We start from the raw sequence: 20959 nt of genomic DNA, 5'->3' as shown, positions 1-20959 counted from the left end.
TCTTGTTGTACATGTGTTAATGATTAAATGCATTTGTGTTACAGTATTTTAGGCCTATATGATTGGATACTGCTCTCATTTTCATTACAGAGGTCTGGAGTAACAGCACAAAGCAAATGGAGTTATAATGGTGTAAATGAGAGCAAAATTTGGGCAAACGCCTGTTATTTCTCACTTGCATTATCATTCTTGAACTGAGATAAATCCATCAGCTGGAGGCAAGAATAATTTCCATCTAGGAAGTAATCACGTATAGCTTTGACAACACTCTTTACTCAGGGTGCACTTGCCAAAATGGCAAATACCAAGGTCTGGTCGGATTTTTTCTAGGGTTTCCCAGGGAAATACAGGTTTAAAGCCAGATATTTTCTTCTTCTTCTTCTTCTTTTGAAAGCAGTTGATGCTTCAGCCATTGCATGAGTAGGCAGCTGTGTCTGCTACCTGGGCAAGAGGGCTCCTGGTGTTCATGTTGGTCAGGAATGGGCTGCATTGAGGGGAGCAATTTAAGGTGACCCTCCTGGAAGGGCCGTCGGAAACAGCCCACACGGTCTGCTGTGAGACCTGATCTCCCTGCTCAAATCCCAAGATGTTTTAGGCTAAATTTAGTCTGGCCTCTCTTGGAATGCACTGCATGGGAAAAAGGGAGGGTGCCTGTGGCTGATAGGAGGTGCTGCAGCTGGTTTTGTCTCCTCAAAAGCTGATTGGATTTTTCTTCTCAGGTTATTCTATCCTTTCTGTAAAAAAATCACCACAGCTGATTAATGGCCTTGGTGAGAGAATTAATTATTTAATTATCTAAATTCAGGAAGTTCCATTCATCTTACCTTCCTTCAGCTGTCAAAACACTGGTCAAAGCCAGTCACTTAAGCTCTAGTCGGTGAAAAATCCTGGCATTTCTGGAGGATTATTCTCCCCAGAGTGAGAGAGGTTTCCAACATGGATGGGAATGAATGGCTGTCTGACAGTGTCTCTCTTCTGTCCTTTAACTGAAAAGCAGATGTAAATGGGTAATTTAGACAAGATGCTTAAATTCAGGTATCTAAATTTGATGAGATGAGCCTAACACCAACTGTTTTCCATATAGAGAAGGAATTAGGAAGCAAATCACATTTCACAGTGCAGTACTACTTGTATGGATGTAATTTGTTCTTCTACCTGACCTGCATGTATAATTAATCCTTACTGTACAAATAATTTTCTTTAAATAGTATATTCAACAAGTAAAATTTACCATTTTACTTTACCAAAATGAAAAAAAAAAACAACCCACCAACTTTTTTTCTTTCAGATCACTATTGAAACAGCCCTTCATTGATCCTAAGAGACTGAGTATATTTGGAAAGGTAATGTGCAAAAATAGAAGGATATATCATCATGATTCTTTAAGAAAATCCTGTCAGTTCATAAATAAATATGTTTCCTATTTTCCTAAGACAATTTCAGTTATTAAAAGAGGGGGGGAAGCCTTCCATAATTTACTGTCTGTTCTATATATTATCTTTTTCTCAGAACAGGTATTTTATTCAATAACATCACTTTTATAACACAGCAGTATTTCTGTTTCAGAATCTGAAGGAGAAAGTATTTGTTAAAAAAATCTGCTTTCTTTAGAAATTTTTAATGTGGGCTTGGTTTTTGTGAAAGCTTGTTTCTTACAGTTTTATATTTGGGCTGCATTTAAATTGACAAAGCCACCCTAAAACAGCTTTTATATTTGAATGTTTTACTGACCCTTGAGCTCAGCTGAGTAACAACCCTATGCTGCTGTCAACAACTTTCTCTTGTTACGCCAGCGAGAAGTCTTGCCTTTGCTATTTTATCAGCTGTCTTTGCTGTGTGGCCTGTCATTGCCCTTAGCATGAGATAGAACGAGGCAAGGGCTTAACTTTTAGTAGCAAACTAAATAGCATTTTACTGATGTCTGTTAAAAAGCAGCCATTAGAAACATCACACAACTGCTGCTTCATCTGTGAGCTGGTATGTGCAACCTTTCAATTTTGAAAAGTTTTTTTAATAAAAATGAAGCTGTTTTGTGCCTTTGAGCTCAAAGCAATAACGAACCATGATCAAGTACCCCCCAATCATCAGTTATAAGAGCAGCATGGATTTCACTATGAAATGCCTTAGTTTTCATCCCCACTCTGCCACTGACGTGCTGCATGTCCTCGGGCAGGTCATTTAACCTGCTTGTCTCAGTCAGTCTGAATGCAGGACCAGGATATTGACATTTACCTCCTGCACGGTAGCATTTTGAGGACTGGCTAATGTTTGTGGCTATTATTAGCATTTCAAATGAATGTGACCTTCCTCAAAGATTTGAGCTCCTGCCATGTTCCTTGGAGCTAAAGAAACTGTCACTGCAAGAATTTCAGGAGGCAGGATTTGATTTGTAGGGTGGCAGCCAGAGATTTTTCAGCTGAGGATGTATAAGCTGGGCTGATTTCATCCATCAGATGATTGTGGCCACGTTTCTCTTCAGGTTTTAATACCTGTTACCAATGTATATGAAAGTGCACATCCATAGAAGCATCAACATTTCTCCATATCCTCTTCCCAAATGATTAAAAATACTATTTCTGAAATGAAATCACTAAGCACCCTGAATTAGTCACTTATTTCTGACTTCAGAAATTATTTCCACTGCTACTTGAAAATTCCCACTTGTTCTCTGTCAGAGATTCAGTAGTATCCTGTTTTCTAAGAGTGGTGTGATGAGACAGTTACCATAGGGCATACACATAACTATGGCTTTACATATCTTCCAAGACCTACCCCTGCTTTTTTTTCTTTCACAAAATATTATTGAGGACCATGTTTCTGCACTTATTTTCTGATAGAAGTATTGAGGAATGAAGAGTGAGAATGTAAGAAACCAAAGAGCAAAAACTCAGAATTTTGATTAAAAAAAATCTATTTAACAGCTTCCCAGGGTTAATTCTATTTTCTCTGCTTTTTTAGAGTCAATTAAAAATCTACTTTAAAACTCATTTACTTTTTACTATGTACAACGTGATAGGGAAAATATTTTTTTCTTTCTATGCATTAAATTTGCCTTACTGATGGAAACTGAATATGCACTTTGCTTGAAAATAAGATGACTTTGGAATAGCTTAATGTTGATCTCATAAAGCTGGACTCATGCACACTGTCAGGCAGCTCTTTAAGATGTTCCAGAACTACACAGAAATAAAGTTCTTGTCACAATCAGTGATGTAAATGAGGCACAAAAGTAACAAGACTGTCCAGAAGAGCACAGTGTGGAAAATACCTATTTCTGACTGCCCCATTGCTTATCTCTGTGAGGGGTGCATGCCCAAGTGATACATGATCCAAGGGCCTTTCTGAACTGTTAGACAGCAAATTTTGGTTCCATGTAGTTTGTGGATTTATGCATGGAAGTGAAAAGAGAGTTTAAAAATGAGTTGCAATTCCAGAGCCAACCTCCTTCTTGAAAATACTGTGGTTAGGTTGTAACCACAGAAACGCAGCCCATGAGTGGGGCACCACATGTCCTTGCACCAGGACGTGTGAACTATTTTCTGCATTGTCATTGTGAAATGCTTCGGAAAATGTGATATCACTCTCTAATGTTTTTTTCCTGGAAAGCCTGGCTGGAAGCAAGGGCACAAGCACAAAGGAAAGAATTCCCAGGAGAGCTAAACAAGCTCTTAATGAAAACATGGCATAAATAATAAATAACCTGGCAATACCTATTCCAGGATGAAAACTGTGCTGTTGGGAAAGACGCAAACAGAATATTAAACAAAAGTAAAAGAAGAGAAAACGCAGAGGCAGAGGAAAGTTGCTGTCCTCTTAAACTCTTTGAATTATACAAGTTACTGTTGCCCACTCAGAAATTCTTAGGTGAAATCTGCTCCTGCACATGGACAGATCCAGGCAGCTCTTGGTCTCCTGGGCTGGAGTTTCCATGGGAAAGGAATAACTCAGTTCTTCACACTCCCTTGAAAACTCAGCACTTATTTTGTTTTTCCTTCAGTGTGTCCATTTCCACTTACTGTAGATTGATTCCAAAGAATGTTTATCTCTGCTTATTTTTTCTTAAACAAGGTTAAAGGATTTTCAAATATTCCCATTCTTCCATAGAAATCATCTATTTATTAAATATTTAGACATGAAGAACAGGCAGCATTCATAGAAGTCCATGAGAAAACTGTAACCATTTGATGCATAATATTCTTTTTTTGAGTCAGCTGGTGTTTTGCATTTTGTTTTCCCTGATATGGGATAATTTCTTCTTTCTGAAATATGTTGTGCCAAACACAAAACAACAACAACAAAAAAACCTGAAAAAAATCAACTTTTCAGCACTGATGAAGGGAAAACAAAAATGGCAAATAGAGAAATTGGAAGAGCCCATAATATACGAGAAAATCATTGATCCCAGATGCCACAATTCAGAATTTCATTTTCTGTGGGTCTAGAATGATTACAGGTGTACAGAAATGGATTGCCAGTGTTATTCCAAGGGAAACTGTGGTCTCAAGTTAAAGCTTTCACAAAGCTTTCATGACTCTATGTCACAACTCTTCCCAGAAACGTCTATTACAGACTTTGCAGAAGAGATGGTGAAAAATAAGGACAGACAAATGTGGTGAGGCAAGGACAGACCTCCCCAATTCTACCCTGTCTCTTTTAACTTCTTCATGCCATTTGTACTCCCTGCTTTGTAGCAAAGCAGCCTCATGGATGCTCTTGTGGCCAGAAAGGGCATCCAGAGATCAGCATAAATCTGAACAATGTGCTTACATACAGTTTTTATTTCTGCAAAACAGGACAAGATCTGTATCTCTTTGTGGGATCTTTGACATGCAGAAACCTCTTTAATAGGAATGGGATTCAATATATGAAGGTTCAGGTGTCAGGGGGAGGACATAATGCACTCAATTCACAGGTTACCCCCCTTTTCCTACTCTCTCTTCTGTCAGCAAAATGCTCAGTGTATCTTGCTACTTTGCAAGTATCTATATCAAACGTATTAAAAACTGAGTACAAAACTTCCTATCTAGGCTGTACTCCACAAAACCTTACCTTTGGGGTTTGCTTTCTGGGGTTATTTTCTGTAGTTTTTCAAATCTACTAACTATAGGCTAGACTGCCATGATGGAATTGTGGAACTTGAACCAAAATATACTCGTTATTATTAATTGCATAGTTTAAAGATCATGACCAGGTCAGTATGATCTCCATTCACTCTTAAACTGAAGCTTCACATTTCCTTTAAAAGTAATTCTTGCAGATATAACTGCATACTGTAAAATGATACCATCAGATTAGCAAAATGGCCTTTATTGTTGCTAAAGAGAAATGAATCAACAGAAGTCTCTATCCCATTGTTAGGGATATGGTGGCTACATTACATCAATGATCCTGAAATCCAGTGAACGGCTCTTCAAGTGTGGAGCTGTGGTGGCACCAATCACAGATATGAAGTTATATGGTGAGTATTCCCTACCCTACACCTATATGATAGGCTATTTGAAATGTCTTTTATTCATGGAGGTGTTATTTATTTTAACTAAGGGCAGATAATGTAACAACATCAATGAGATTTCACCTCACTGTCTCATTCTCTTCTTTAAATGAAAGTGAAGCTAAGACCGGGACAGTTTACCAAAGCACACACCAGATACATTATTATTAACACCACTGATTTTTGCAAAGGAGTTGTTTCCCTTTGTCCACTGCAATTCAGTCAGAAACTCATTTCCTAAGGATCCTTTAGGTATATCAGCATGAATCAAGACTTATATGGGGAATGATTGTTTTAAGGTTAGCAGTGAATTTCCTGTAATATCAACCATGTTTTCATTCAATCACAGGATATTTTGGTTATGTATATGAAGTTTAGGGCACAGGCTCTGGACTGTGATACATAGGAAATCAGAGCATATTCCTTTACTGGTCTGTTAAACTTTTCACAGCATTTTGGTTTGTGTTTTGGTTTGAATTTGGGGTTTTTTGTTATTGGTTGTGGGCTTGGGTTTTTTTTCGGAAGGGGAGTTAGTTAATTTTTGGTTGATTTCTTTTTTTAACCATTTAAAAATGGTTTTCAGTGGTACATTAAAATGATGTATTTTGATTCTAAATGAACATCTCTGTTGACTTCATGGCTTAAATAGCTGCTACTGACTCTAGGTCAATTTTTAAATAGAAGTAACTCTAAACTCACAAGTTTTTGGTTTACTTTTATAGCATCAGCCTTTTCAGAAAGATACCTTGGGATTCCATCAAAAGAGGAAATTACCTATCAGGTAAGTAAGCATAAAAAAGTAACTTAAAATGACCATTTTAGTCTCAAAATGCAACTCAGTTATACTTGTGTGTGTTTGTTTGCCAGGTATCCAATGTATTACACAATCTTCATGGTTTAAAAGAAGCGAATTTGCTAATAGTTCATGGAACAGCTGATGGTAAGTATTTAGAGATGCAATTAATTTAGAGTCAGAGCTTCTAATAGGCAGGCGTTCAAGGACTGATCAGGCGCACACCTAGCAAGTACGTTTTCAGTTTTACTATCCCTCTGATATGATTTTTTCTTTTTTTTCAACTTCTAACTCTAAACTGATGACATTTTTCTTTGGTGAATATTTGTACCTTTTAGGTGCTGTATGTTCTAATTTGTTTAAATCTTGGGGACCACTGTCTTGCTAGTGAAAGGTATTACATGAATTATTAACAGAACTACATACATTTTTAATGTTGTTTTAAATTCATAGAAATTCTGCAGAATTTATCAGTACAGTTGTTGAAGTACATTACCACATGGAAAGTTAATCTTTTCAGCTAATTAATTACAAGGTAGTGTGAAAGCATCTGAAGCTGAAGCTATACATAACCTTTTAATAGCACCAATACTTTTAGCAGTAGTTTAAGACAGAGAATGAGTAAAACAGGGTAAGTTCTAGCACTTTAAATGGAATCACAAGATGTGTCAAACGAGATAATTTGTAATTACAGACTTAAATTTAACTGCAGTGTATTTTTTTGAACTTTCTTAAACTGATGTAAGTCTGAAGAACAAGCTTTGATGCAGGCACAAATTACAGTGCTGCAACCAGCTCCTCTGAACAGATTCACATGCCTACTTCTTTCCCCAGCATTTTTCTGGTGAATGTGGGATAATAGAAGGTTTCTTACTCCTCATTCTGGAGGGATAAGTACCTCACAGTGATGGGCTGAGGTGAGAGTGCTCATGCACAGCTGGCACAGTGAGAATGGTACCTGCCAGCCTGTCACCCCGGTGTGAAGGCACCAAACCTGTGTTATGGATCCAAAGCACAATCAAAGGGGTACAAACACTGTCCAGTGTTTCTTCCCAGACCACAGGGGAGAGGGGCAGAGAAGATATACTGAGTGACTGAGCAGGCATGAGAGTCTCAGGCTTTGCTGATTGTAACAAGCAGCAGCAATTTCTGCCCCTCTGAACTTGGTCCTGCCAGGAACTGGGACTTCAACAGATATCTGAGCAACGCAGTGTGCTCAAGCCTAGGACTCTGATTGCCTGCAGCCCTTGTTTAATATCACATCCAGTGACACCACCCAGCCCACTTGCAACCCATGCTCTGCAGGGTTAGGACATCATAATAAAGCTGCCTGGTTTTACCACACAAAGCTTAGGTTACTGATGGGTTGTAGAAACTCCATTTCCTTAGGAAGTGTGGACTGTAACAACCCTGTGCAAGCAGTAGAAAACCCAATGTGCTTTCCTTCAACATAATTATAAAATGCCTAGATGTTCAAACAGAATGGTTTTACACACCTCTAAACTATCACAGTGGGTGTAAATGGATGGTAAAGACAGGAGCCCTCACAGAGTATGTGGAAAGTATGGCTTCCCTTGGGGATTCCAGCTTCTTCTCCAAAACCTCTATCGTAACACCCTGTATTGCTGTTTCTGATGGGGCTGGGCACTTCTGACCTTAAAGATAGTCAGCTTCTGATCCAGTAATTACAGAGGTTGGAAATGTTTTCAGCCAAAGCTGTTTAGCAGATAAGTATTTCATAATAGTGTAGCTTTTTCTAATAATATCAAATCTTGTCTTGCAGCTAAAGTCCACTTCCAGCATTCAGCAGAACTAATTAAACATCTAATAAAAGCTGGGGCTAATTACACTATGCAGGTATGTGCACTGTGCCTTTTCCTATAAACATAGTTGAACATTTAACCTCCTATTGCTATTTCTTCTCTGAGAAGGACCCTCCCTACCACAATGCAGCAGTATCGCCTTAATTTGCAGTTACAAGTCTCTTTAATCCCATTTTCCTCACTGTTAGTATAGGTATCAAGAACTATATCGTCTTGTTATTCTCCTAGGTTCTTTCTGCTCTCTCTCATCTTCTGTTTTTCCACCTGTTTATCTTACAACACTGTACAAAGTGCTCTGGAATCCATATGCACTATTTGTAGCATGGAGATATCATTACTTTAGTCCCTTTTTACTTAAAAAAGTAGAGTAATTTCCCCTTATTGTCAACATTTAGATTTATTAAAAGGCAGCTAAAAGGCGAGAGCAGTGTTCCCTCCCTGCATTGCCTTACAGAGGAGGAGAATGTTGTGAGAGCAAGATGGGAAGAGCAGGATGGGGCTGCTGCCAATGCACGGACTTGGATGGGACCCACCCAGAGCACGTGGATGTTGCTGGTCAATGGTTCTGATTGCATTAAACCTTCCTGGATATCTGACATGATGTTGTTCTGGGTCACTCCTCCAAATATCTCTGATATTACATGTTGCAAGCCTCAACCTTGCTGAACCACAGGCGATCCTGTAGTTTTCACTGAAGCGTGTGAACTCCTGCAACAAGGGGGTTAGTGTCACTCAGGAAAGGAAAAGGACTTCATATATACAGTCTGTTCCCGCTGTCCTTGTGATTTCAGCTGAGGTGATGTGAAGGCCTGTGGAGAGAAGAAGAAGCAGGAATGACAGAGTTGTCTCAGGAGAGCCCTGTTGAGCCCTTCTCATGCAACCTTGTGATAACCTGAGTTTGAGGAAACAGCTGAAGCCTTTTGCCTCAGGCCACCTCAGGTCTCTTGTCTCCTAGTCTGGATTTCTTCATTCAGCCTGCAAACATTTGCTGAGCCTCACCTGGGAGAGATTCCCAGTGGGATCTGATTTAGGAGATAAAAATACCCACATCCACCCTAGGAGAGAAAGAGAAGATAGGCTTTAGACAAGATAGCAACATAGTTAAAAATATGAATAAAAAGGTTTTTTGCTGAACACTTAGAAGCTGAGATATTGAGAGGTCCCTAAAAGCATGAGGTAATTAATTCTCATTGACGTTAATGGGATTTGGATGCCTAGGCACAATTGAAAATGCCAGCTAAGTAAACTGTTGTAAGCACAATGGCTGAGAATACAAATTTTTTCACTTCTGCAGATCCCACTGCAGTGGTTGTTTTATGTAAGTTCAAATTCCAAGAGAATGAGTTTTACTTTGAGTTTTATTAGCTTTCCTTGATGCCATAAAACTAATGTTATCATCCTGTTGTCATCTAAAACATTTTGAAGATCAGAGAAAGAAAATTAGAACCCTAAATATTTGAAAAGCCTTTAAAAACTATTTACTTTTTTCCTTTCTTCTCTGCTAGATCTACCCGGATGAAGGTCATAACATTGCTTCTGAGAAAAGCAAATATCACCTTTACAGCACAATCCTTGGGTTTTTTAGTGCTTGTTTAAAGGAGGAGACACCAATTTTACCACAGGAACCTGAAGAGGATGAATAAGAAAGCCTATTTGTGTAGTACTGAAGGGGACTTACTCTGCGGCTCAATAAACCCTTAAATAAAAGTGACTGTAAGATTGCAGATTCTGCAGAAGCTCAAGGGCAGCTAAAGGATATCACAGTGGAACAGCACATTTACAGACAATGAGCTAATAAACTGGAATTCGACTGCAAAGTCCAAACATATTACCAAGGGACAAAACCTTTACCTTTGTGGAAGGTCAACAGTTGGTTACAGTTTCCTGGAAGAACTTAGTTTTGCATAAGTGTAGGGTTAGTGCATGTTTGTTATGTTAAGCCTCACTGTTGGTTCTGTAAGTGGTTGCTCGTTTTTTAATTTAAATGCACATCTTTATTCATCTTTGCATAAGGCACAACCTATCATAAGTATTATGGCCACTAATATTCTAAAAGGTGAACTGCAATCTAACACTCTACTGTAATGTTACAATAAGTGCAATTCTTCTGCTGTCTATTACACGTAAGAAACCACAGAGATAATAAAGGGCACGATATTTTCTCTAATTTCTGCTCAAGGGGATATTGTCTAGTGCATCATATAACATTGATATTGAAAATTACTTCCCCACACACAATTTCAGCATTTACAATTATTACTGTACCTAATAGTAACCAATAAGGAATTTTTTGGTGGTGTGCTCTTGGTCTTTATGTATATACCTAGGATTCCCTAAGCAGAAAATCTTTCTGAGGTTGAAGAATTTTTTTCAAGATGTAATTGACAGCTGTATTTAAAATAATATCTGCAATTGAAATCATTCCCCCATCCAAAATGTACCTATTGTTTCCTTAAAATATGTTTGAGTTGTGTTTTGGTATTGTTTATAGTAGTTAATAGTTTGCTGGTTACACTCTAATTTTAGAATATGCTACTTTGTCACATGTAAATTAGATACATAAATATTAAATTATAGTTTCAGATAAAGAAAGTTTATTAACAATGTATAATGCCACTGAGTAATACTTTACTCCTCAAATGAAGACATATTTTGTATAGTGCATCTTCCTTTTCTTCCGTCTGGTCTCAAATGTAATTCTGATGTTCATCAAGGTGGTGACGTAGCTGGAACACACCATTACATTAATTTTTATTCCAAGGCTGCTCGTTAAGTCTCTTGCAACAGGATTTAGCTTCAACAGCATCACAAAGAAATGAAATGTTTTTCATTCAAAGCAAAGGAAGATCCTGAGAAGTTAAATTTTATTATTATTCAGCCCCCCCTACATCTATCTATTTACCAGGGTGAATTACAGCAATAGAAATGGAAACTATGAAATAAACAAGGCAGCCAGTTTGGATTTGCAGAATATTTACTCTGATCATGAAAATCAAGTACAGTGTTGGCTTAATTTTAGATATCTTCCAAACGTATGTGAAAACTCTTCACAGATGCTGTGCCACTTACAATAGCTGTAGTTTTTTTATTTCTGGATATATTCCAAATACTTTCCTACTCAATTAAAGTTTAATTTCTTGCAAGATTAAAAAGAAAGTAATTTTTTGAAGGTAAATATGCAGTTTAAGATGTAAAGTTTGCATATTTTATGAGAATGGGAATTGTTTTTGATGTAATCAAAAAGCACTTGGAGCTTTTTTACTCATCAATTCCTTCTGGAATATTTTCTTTCACAGTTAAGATTTTTTTATGATGCAAATAATTAATTTGTCTGAAAGGTGTGGTTTTATGGAACACTGGAAAGTCTCTGTCTTTTTAATGTTTAGTATTTATCTTGTTTTATTAGCAATGTTTAACTATTTTTCAATTAGTTTAATACAGTTTTAATGTGCAATGATATCTTGTTTGGGTCCCAGTGTCACCACAAAGTATGGCTTTGCTTTGTGGTAGTTATATGGAGTACATATCTATAGTATAGGTACGGTATATATTTATGGAGGCTACTATGTGCACTACAGTAAGATCATAGAAAACAACAGAAAACAACAAAAAAAAAGTAAGAGCAGAATTCAAACAAGGTTTTGCAAATCCTTTTTTCTATAGAGGAGCACCGTTTTCAAGTCTTCTGTTGTCTGGGACTGCTAGTTTGTGATTTTATAAATTACACCCATCACTTAATAAATGCTCACCTGACAATACTGATGCTTTTCCTAAACAAACACAGTAAACAAGGTCCTAATCCAGTTGAATTCAGTGAGATGTTTTCGCTGATTGGAGCCAAATGCTCATGAAGAAAGCACGAGCTTTGTGCACGTGTTGAGGTTGCTGCAAAGACTGGGTGTGCGGAGGATATGTGAAAAGGCTGCAATATGTGCTGGCTGTTCATCTGGGGCACAGCCACTCTGTGCTCGTATTTTCTGTGCTTTACATTGAGTTGCATTTGGCTACCTGCGAAAGAAAGCAAACAAGGCTTGTGTCTCAGCAATAGGATTATGCACATGCTCAGGAAATACGTTATCCCAGCTCTGTGGATCCACACCGTGTGTCCTTCTTTTCCCATAGCTCTGTTCCAGGCCCCTATTCCCTACTCTTTCTACCTCAGCATCTCACCTCCAATTTACCTGAATTTGAACATGTCATGAGGACATGGCCTTCTGTAAGAATGCTCTTGGCAGAACTGGTATGTTTAAAAAGTGTGTTACCTGAAATGTGGGTTATCTGTGTGGAAATGTGGTATGCTTTTAATGTTTTTGTTATTTCTTAAACCGTCATAGAAATACAGGTATTTTTATATTAATGTATATACAAGGGTGAGCATCAGACCAGGATTAATTGCTTTTACTGACGTTTTTATGTATGGGTTGAATTCGGATACTGCAAAAGTGTTTACAGGTGCAGGCTCTGATTCTAGTTAGACTAAAGAATTTGGTGTAAGGCGTTCCCTTTACTTTTGCTAACCTGTTCAAACAATTCTTCCACTTACAGCACAAATGAACAGTGTTACATATCAGATTCTACTTACATAACTAGTGGTATCATTAATTAGCCCATGTGATCTATAGTGTTGATCAAGAATTAGTACACATTGCACCAAAATAGCATAAAAAGCATAGACTTTTTGTAGCTTATCATTTGTTAAGCACCATGATGACATTTTAGGTCTGAAAAATTACTGTTTGATTCAGCTATCCTTAAAATATGACACTTAGTAGACTAGACCTATTAATTTATGGAAAGCTAGGGAATCAGCATATCCATTTACTGCTTGCTAGAGCTTATCTTTACCTTCTTGATTTCCTCTCTCGTTTTTCTGCTATTACAACTTGCAAAATGTATGAAACCTGTAGGTCATACTGAAATTTCAACTATATTACAAGATCGGAAGTAACTGCATGCCAGTTGGAATATTTTCCCCAGATTGTGGAGTACAAAGAAAGGCTGATTATTTTTTAAATTAATTTATTTAATCTTTTTGCAGCAAGGCCAGAATTATTTATGACCTGGTTTGATCAACGTCTGCTATGATTTGTTATAAGCAACTGTTCACTGTTCCTCAGTTTTTGGCATACTGTATCTCCCTGGTCTGAGAATGAAGATGATTGCTTCTGTTCTCTCAGCTCTGGCACTCGTGAGTGTGGAGTTAGTTAGCTTCATTTAGTCGAGAAATTGTGCCTTTTAAGACAGAAGAGCTTGTATTTGATCTGAAGCCAAAGATTCTCCATGGAAACTTGGAATGTTGACTGTTGGCTCCTTTAATAAAACACAGAGGATACCAGGTGTGACCTGGTATCCCTCCTTGCAGGTTTATTAGACACTACTGAAGAAACTCAAGCAAGAGGAAGACTGACCCAAAGATACTGAACACATTTCTTCTGCACAGTCTAGAAGCACACAGGCAAGGTGCAGTGCTCCAGGCATTTTATATTTACTTGAGTAACTCCTCCTGGCAAATCGGTTGCCTCTGGGAAAGAAGAACATCATCGGCATTGATTACTGGTGCATCTTCTGCAAAACGTCTTTCAGTGCCATTAAGTTTGCTTCTCTTTATCCTCTTAATGAATTCAAGAGTGCTTCAGAGAATCAGGAGCTTGTGGGATGTGGCTAAGGGGAGTCACAACTTCCAAGGTGCCTGGAGCTTTGAAAATAAAAGAAGGGATTTAGTTAAACTTCTGTCTGTTGAATTTCATACATGAAAGTCAAGAAGGAGCCTGGCATCAAGGAGGTAGGTGGATGGCAAGTGTTAGTGATTCACTCACCAGGCAGGTAAAACAACATGCATCTTACAAACCTAGTACCTAAATGTGGTAAGTAAAATAAGTGCTTGTTTTCCAATGTCTGGAAATTACAGTGTTGTTAGATAAAGCTGATCAGGTATTTGGAGGGAATTAAGGAAATTAAACCACATGAGTGTATGCAGTCCAAAGGTTCCATTAAAGGGGACCAGACTTCTTTCCTCTATAATTAGTTTAGAAATCCAATATCTTGCTTTTACGTAAGTAGAACTTGAAAACAGCTAAATTGATTTAATAATGCCTATACCCCGTGAGAACACAAATGATATAGATACAATTCTTTTTAATTAAAGTATCCCATAAAGTGCTAACAGCACTTTTTTAGATTTCATGACCGAAGAAAAAAGAAAAAAAAAAAACCAAAAACTTCTGATTGATAAAACCAGCAGTTGGAATATAATTGGTAGGGAGATGCTCAGAAAATTTTTCCCTAAGGAAAATCATGTTTTCTGCTGTAGCATATTTTGTGTCATAAGTGACCTGAGAGTTCATCTGTCAGGGATGCTTCTAAGGGAATGGAGAGGCTGACACACAGGTGATGTCCAGAGACTCAGCTGGGGAGCAAGTACCTGCACAGGCAGGTGTTCCCATCCTCCAGACAGTGCAGAACCTTCACAGCTCCATGAAAGGGGGTTGTAGTCTGAGATTTTAGTCCATCAAGCAACACAATTGATAGGCAAAGGCGTGAAATTGTTACCTTCGGGGATAAGAAGAATATTGTTAAAAAATGACTAAGCAATATGGTCATCATGCTGTTCTCCTGTTTGTCAGAGGTGAGGGTGGGGCGCTTGGCCAGGGCACACGATGACCGACTCCACACATCCAGCTGAGAGACCAGCTGGCAGCAATTACAGCTCTGGTGGTGTCTGTAAATGCTCTGACACTACTGTGAAAAAAAAAAGGAGAGGGTGTATAATGCACGGACAGAATATCTTGTCTCTGATAGTGTTGCAGAAGAGTTGCTTTAATAAAATGGGCAGAGGCTTCCAAAATCCTAACGAAGAACAAAGCACTCCTGAAGAAGTGCACTGGTTTGTTCCACCTCTCAGCCTTTTCCTGGAACATACATTTGACAAATCAAATAATGTGTAGAATCCATTCTTAGGGAGGTTTTCAGCACCATTAGGAGAGCAGTAAGAAAGAAGAGCGTTACAGAGGAGACAAGCAAAGAGACATTTTGTTGCTCTATTCAGAGCTGTCGCTCTATTTTAAAGTGGTGCAGTGGTAACCTTAGAGACAAATGTAGCCAATGCTTGATTCAATAAACTTTCAACTAAGGCAGGAGAGCCAGATCATTCAGCTATTTACACAAAAGAATGATTAATTACATGGTTTCTTATGGATTTTTAGTCCTGTGTTTGATTTGTATCCTACATTTCAGTCATTATAAGGTAGGAATTGTTAAATATAATTCCACATTTGAAATAAGCAGTTACAGTAAAACATTTTGTTTTCCAAAACAGTGCAAATAATTGCATTTAAAGGTATTTACATTGTAAAGTTAACTGTTCTTCCTTTTGGGTTGTAGTGGACACTGAATTTGTTGGATGATGGGTTTTTAAATTGAAGTGGAAATTGTACTGAACATGGACAGGGGCTTATCTGTTTTTGTAGGAATTGCTTGTGGAAATACAGTGGATCTGAATACCAGTGAAATATTTGAAGGAGGTTTTATAGAACATCATATGGAAAGTATAAAACATCATATGAAAAAAAAACTAGGAAGTTGAGGACCACAAATGAACAAGTACAGTCATTTGGCAGTGTAATCAGAATTAAGCAAGGCAAAAGAAAAGGCAGTGTGGAAAATTGATTTAGGCAGGCCTTTCAGGCTTAAAGAGGGCACTGTGAGAGAGCATATCAAATTTTGCAGCTTTGCTTTATCCAACTTTTTTTTTGTTCAATAACTTGTTTCTGAGATGGGGCTGGAAGCAAGTGTGGGGAGATTTTTCCGAGGACCCGAGTGCCTATCGGTACATTTTCTTAAAAAAAAAATAAATTCAAAGCCCAGCATGTAAGCTAGGAGCTTAGCAATAACAAATTGGAAGAGCAGGAGATTCAGCTGATTGCAAGGAGTGACAGTGCTTCATGAAGAGGCCTCAGCACAGTGGGAAAACAGAGCAAGGTGCTGTTTACTCCAAGTGAAGAAATTGGAATGTGGTTCATAAACAGCATTGGGACAAGACTCTTTCTGTCTTATCATGATGTGATGAGAAGTTCTAATTCCTTTGTTATGCTAATGATTATTGATTCATCATAGGAGAGACCAGACTTGAGAGGTTGAGAGCTAGACACATCTGGTGCTATGTAGATGCACAACACTACATTGACAAGAATATGTCAGTCTTCTCTTAATGTTTGACTTGCTTTCCCATGCCACTAGAGAAAGGTTTAAGAGCAGCCATGGCAGGGGGAGCAGTGGCAGTGGCAGCAACCTAAAAGCCTCCTTGGGAATGGGGGGAGAGAAAGGAAGCTGTGTGATTGAAAAGAGAACTTTCTCTGCTTGTACTTCTTGGGGAAAGAGATTATGTCCAGGGAAGGGTTTGTGATATTTGATGCTGGAAGAAGGTTGTTTTCAGATCTCCTCTTGTTGCCCCTGCAGTGTTTTTCTGGAGACAGTGGGTGATGAAATCATGCTCTTCCAAGGGAAGAAGTTTCTGAAAGCAACTCTTGGAATCTGCTCATGGTCCTAAAGCGTTTGGAAGTAGATGGTGATGCTTGACTGTGAGAGAAGCCAATGCCTCCAGTCATTCACACTCTTTGTGCTCAACAGGGAAAGTAACCTTAGTGGAATCTATACGTGACCAGTGCTTCTCTGCCCTATATTCTGAGCCAGCTGGAGGCAGAACTACAGCTTAGCTAACCATGGATCAGTTATGTTTTTTCCCCTCACTTCTAATACTATTTTGTTGTCAATAATTATGTCTTTCTCCGATTCTTAAGATGCATCGTAACTTTACATATATCAAACTAGTTGTACATTTTAACTGCATTTCTATTAAGGATTGGTTTTCTAGCATGCTCAAAGTCTGTATACACACTGCCATAAGTGGGCTCTCCATCTTCCCAAAAAAACCCTTCTGCTGCTCTGCTCAAAATCTTGTTTATGTGCAAGGAGGAATTGCCTCATATACGAAGACAAGTTACTGTTAACACAGCAGTAATACATACTTTCTACTGCTCATGACACTTAATAAGCATTTGGGACTCTGGCGTCATCATCTGGCAAGAGCAAATCTTGTCTGCAGGGACAGTATCCAGAACAAAGAGAGGCTGTGATTTTGATGGGGGGCTGGAATGGCTGGAGCTACCAGGAGCAGGGAGCCCAGGGGAGGTCGGGGTTTTACCTCTCCTGGCTCTGCCCCTTCACTTGCTTGGAACCCTGCAGCAGTCAAGAGTCCCAGGTGCTGTAAATCATTACCATCTGCTCCAAACACCCTTTGGCTCTCCCGAGACTTGGTGCAGTGCCTACCTCTTGTGCTGCATTGGTGGGTCTGCTCCCGGGGCAGAGTCTCTGCTGGGACTTTGAAGGCTCCGCAAAACCCCAAGTTGTGACACCCAGTTATCCCATGCACGTGCCTGCCACGAGCTTGTGAGATGCTTTTGCCACATTTAGCATGAATCTCCATTGCTCTCTCTAATTCATCTGTGCCTGCAGAGTAGTCCCTATAGGTGATGCCTTCCTGCCTATACAACACTTACCTTCTCTGCCACAGTTCATTGCATTTTTCCTTAATTGAATTTGTAAACCTTCTGGAGTGGTTTGCAGACAAACACCAGGTGTGGCTGCATTTGCATTGGGCCAAGTGTGCTGCTGAGGGACATATTTACATATTTAATGCAAATCTGCAGTCATTTTAAGGGGTAACAATGTCTAGCGTGTTTGGGCAAAGGGTGGCAAATACTCTGCACAGTTATTCACTATTGGATATGATACAAATCCTATAGCTCTTATTTATTTATTTTTAGTGTCTTCAGAGAATGCAAATTGCAAATATATTGTGGGGAACTGTAGTATTGCAAATCCCCTGTGAGAGGGCTGTTGACCTGCGAGTGATGTTGTTGCCTGTGCAACAGGTTTTTCCAGCTGAAGTGGTACAAGGTGAAGAGTCCTCAAATCCTGCTGGTAAGGACCTGCCTGTGTCAGCTACTTGATAGTGGAGGGGATGAACCACTCCTCACCTCTGCTGAGGTAATGGATCAAGGATATCTGCCGTATCTTGCCCCTTCAGTCTGTGAAAGAGGGAAAATAAGAAGCAAACCAAACCTCTTCTGGTAGTTCAGTTTAAGATTATAGGTTTGATGAAAAAATAATAAGTCAACCTGAGCATGTTAAAAATAGATTCAGTGATAAGTATCTACTTTTTTCAAACCAGTATCTTTTATAGTTTAATCCATCTGCAAAGCTAACTTTGACTGTCAATTAGCATTTTTCAACATATCAGTCTTGGTTGCTCTGTAACTGTCACAGTGTGAATACAGCACTCTGGGAAGGAAAGAGAGCATATCTCTGAAATACTAATACACAAACTGCATTATAAAATATGCCTGATGATCGGTTTGAAAAATTTTAGAGTCCTTCCCTAGCATCCTAGCTGAAGCTTGTAATTTCTACAGATAAATATTGATGTTGTTGCCACAGAAGCCTTCAATTCTTCATCAACCCCTGATTTGGGTTTTTCTCCATAACAGGCTTTGGGGGTAAGGGGAAATACATGAGTATTCATTAATAGGAAACAAAGGAATGCTGTGTCACACTGTCGAGTGTTACCCTTCCATACGGGTTTCAGGTTCCGTTAGTTTAAATTTTTCTGGAACCAACTATTGAATCCAAGGAAAACATATCTGCACTTCATCCAGCTACTGTGATGAGAGTCTGGAGCTACAAACATTTTGTTTGTAGATGGAGAAAAACAACTTGATGCCTGCTGAGATATCCTGGTATATTTCCATATAAATGTATAAAAATATATTGGTGCTAATTCAAGATATCTGTGTATTCTGAATATTAGTTTAAGAGGACATGTCTGGAAGGAGTGGAAGCAGGTTTTCAGTTCTTTTTCCCTTTTTTATATCACTCATACAGGCTGCTTATTATGGATGCTGTACTGCATTTTGTTCTGTCCCAATTAACCTGCCACCTTCTCTAAATGAAGCTTGTACAAATGTTGCCATGCATGACCACCAAACTCGACAGAGGGTTCGCTGTTTTATGTTTTCTTTATTATAGCATTAAATTGATTATTTATACATTGATTGTTAGAGCAAGTTTATCAATTTAATGCTGTAATAAACTTGACATTCAGTATAGTTTTAAACATGTCAAAGTATAAAAATATGCATATGACTGGACCTTTCTGAATTACAGGAATGTGAACCAGCCAGAGACCAAAAACTGAAAGCTATGTGTGACATTTAATGGCCATATTAAAATCCCTAATAATAAATGACAAGGTAATTAAGGTGGAAAAAATATCGCAACAAAAGTGGCTTAAGCAATTACGATAATGTCATAGAAGTAAAAGAACACATCTAACTTCAGCAGGGGGGATCTCAAATGGTCCAAGTAAATTGATTATTCAGATTATCAGTGTCTCATTTAAGTATCTCCATCTGTATAATGTAATGTATGAATTGGCACATCTGACCATTTTAAGAGATGCAGAGAATTACAAACTCCCCTGGGTGATGCAGAAATGTATCTATAGGTGATGCAGGTAGCACAGATACAGAATAGATTAACATGGATGAGGAAAAAAGGGAATGAGGTTTTATACAGTTGCTGCTTTGTGGGAAATCTGTGCCATACTCAGATTACTGGAGAATCTAAACCCAGACCTAAGAGGTTTATGTATAGATAGGAAAGTTATACTTGATATAATTACATATTTATAAAGTAAAAAAAAAAAATTTAGGAGTCATTTATCCCTCTCACCTCCCTGTTGCTCCCCCTTTTGTTTTCTTCTGTATTTTAATTACTCTATTATTTTACATTCATGTTGTTCCTTAACTTGCATCATACTTCTTTTCAGACAGACAAAAGTGGTACTGTCCCTCCTTATGAGTGAAAGCATTTGCACAAAGTTTTTCAGAAGAACATGGCTACACCAAACTTCTAGCTCTCTCCAGGTGAATGCAGTAACACTTTATTACACATCTCAAAATGCCTACAATGAGAAACTAAAATTTTGCTGGAGATCATAAACTTTAAACTTTTATGATGAACTACAGTGCCCAGAGAATTAACCTGTTCTCTTCCTCCTCCCTCCCTGCACATGTACACTCTTTTTGTCCTTCAGAACCAGAGAGGGCTCACACATGAGCTCTTTAGCTGGTTAAAATGCAAGAGATATACAGCACAAAGGCTTTTGATGGAAAGCTCAGGGAAGAGATAATCTGGGTATTTAATTTGTTTCTATAGCAATTAGTTTTTAAAGCTGCATAAAGCATTAAGGCTAAATTTTTCTGAATATAATTACTCTTAAAACATGTTCAAGCAAAATATTATCCCGCCTAGCTGATTGTCTTAATATCTTTGCAGTTGGATTCCTGTGCATTAATAATACCTAGGTTCCTCTCTGAGTCTCTCATTCAGCATAACACTTCAATTTAGAGCAGATAAAGGTAGGAATATGGAAGTTATCCTCTTGCTCCCTCCCCATTAACCCTCTTCAGCCTTGCTGCACCCACCATCAACTCTGCAACCGAGAGCTCTATGGTGGGATTTTTGCAAGCATGAATCCTGCTATATTTGAGGTATGTGACTCTATAAGAAGTCTTGTAACAGTGCCAGTGATTCTCAAGGATTTGCAGTCAAAGCCTGTTTATGCGCTACCAACAGAGTTTTTTTGGGGGTAAAGGCAAAATAAATTGTCTGCATTATACATATGATTAAATAATTATTTTTATTGATTCTCAGAGCATTTATGTTCAGCAGAAGTGGAGTGTGTTACCACTGTTGAATGCAATCTGTCTTATCAGAAGGTGGGACTAAAACACA

The 20959-nt window shown here is 38.4% G+C and overlaps 1 protein-coding gene across 3 annotated transcripts in view; it reads left to right on the top strand.

The window, feature by feature from the left end:
• Positions 1 to 11863, top strand: part of DPP10 (dipeptidyl peptidase like 10) — a 479453-nt gene extending 467590 nt beyond the window's left edge. For 2 of the 3 annotated variants that reach the window (XM_051810269.1, XM_051810268.1), the window contains exons 21-26: positions 1289 to 1343; positions 5359 to 5458; positions 6214 to 6272; positions 6359 to 6431; positions 8068 to 8141; positions 9613 to 11863. In XM_051810269.1, the coding sequence (XP_051666229.1) occupies positions 1289 to 1343; positions 5359 to 5458; positions 6214 to 6272; positions 6359 to 6431; positions 8068 to 8141; positions 9613 to 9750 (499 nt within the window). In that variant the 3' untranslated portion in view covers positions 9751 to 11863. Of the gene's footprint in view, positions 1 to 1288; positions 1344 to 5358; positions 5459 to 6213; positions 6273 to 6358; positions 6432 to 8067; positions 8142 to 9612 lie in introns of those variants that run through there. The other variant, XM_051810270.1, reaches the window with a different exon arrangement.
• The last annotated feature ends 9096 nt before the right edge of the window (positions 11864 to 20959 follow it).

This window comes from Manacus candei, unplaced genomic scaffold (genome assembly GCF_025592945.1).
Source record: "Manacus candei isolate 608988 ecotype Guabito, Panama unplaced genomic scaffold, ASM2559294v1 h1tg000077l, whole genome shotgun sequence".
NCBI lineage: Eukaryota > Metazoa > Chordata > Aves > Passeriformes > Pipridae > Manacus > Manacus candei.
Note: the sequence above shows the minus strand (reverse complement) of the source record. Positions and strands in the feature narration are given on the sequence as shown.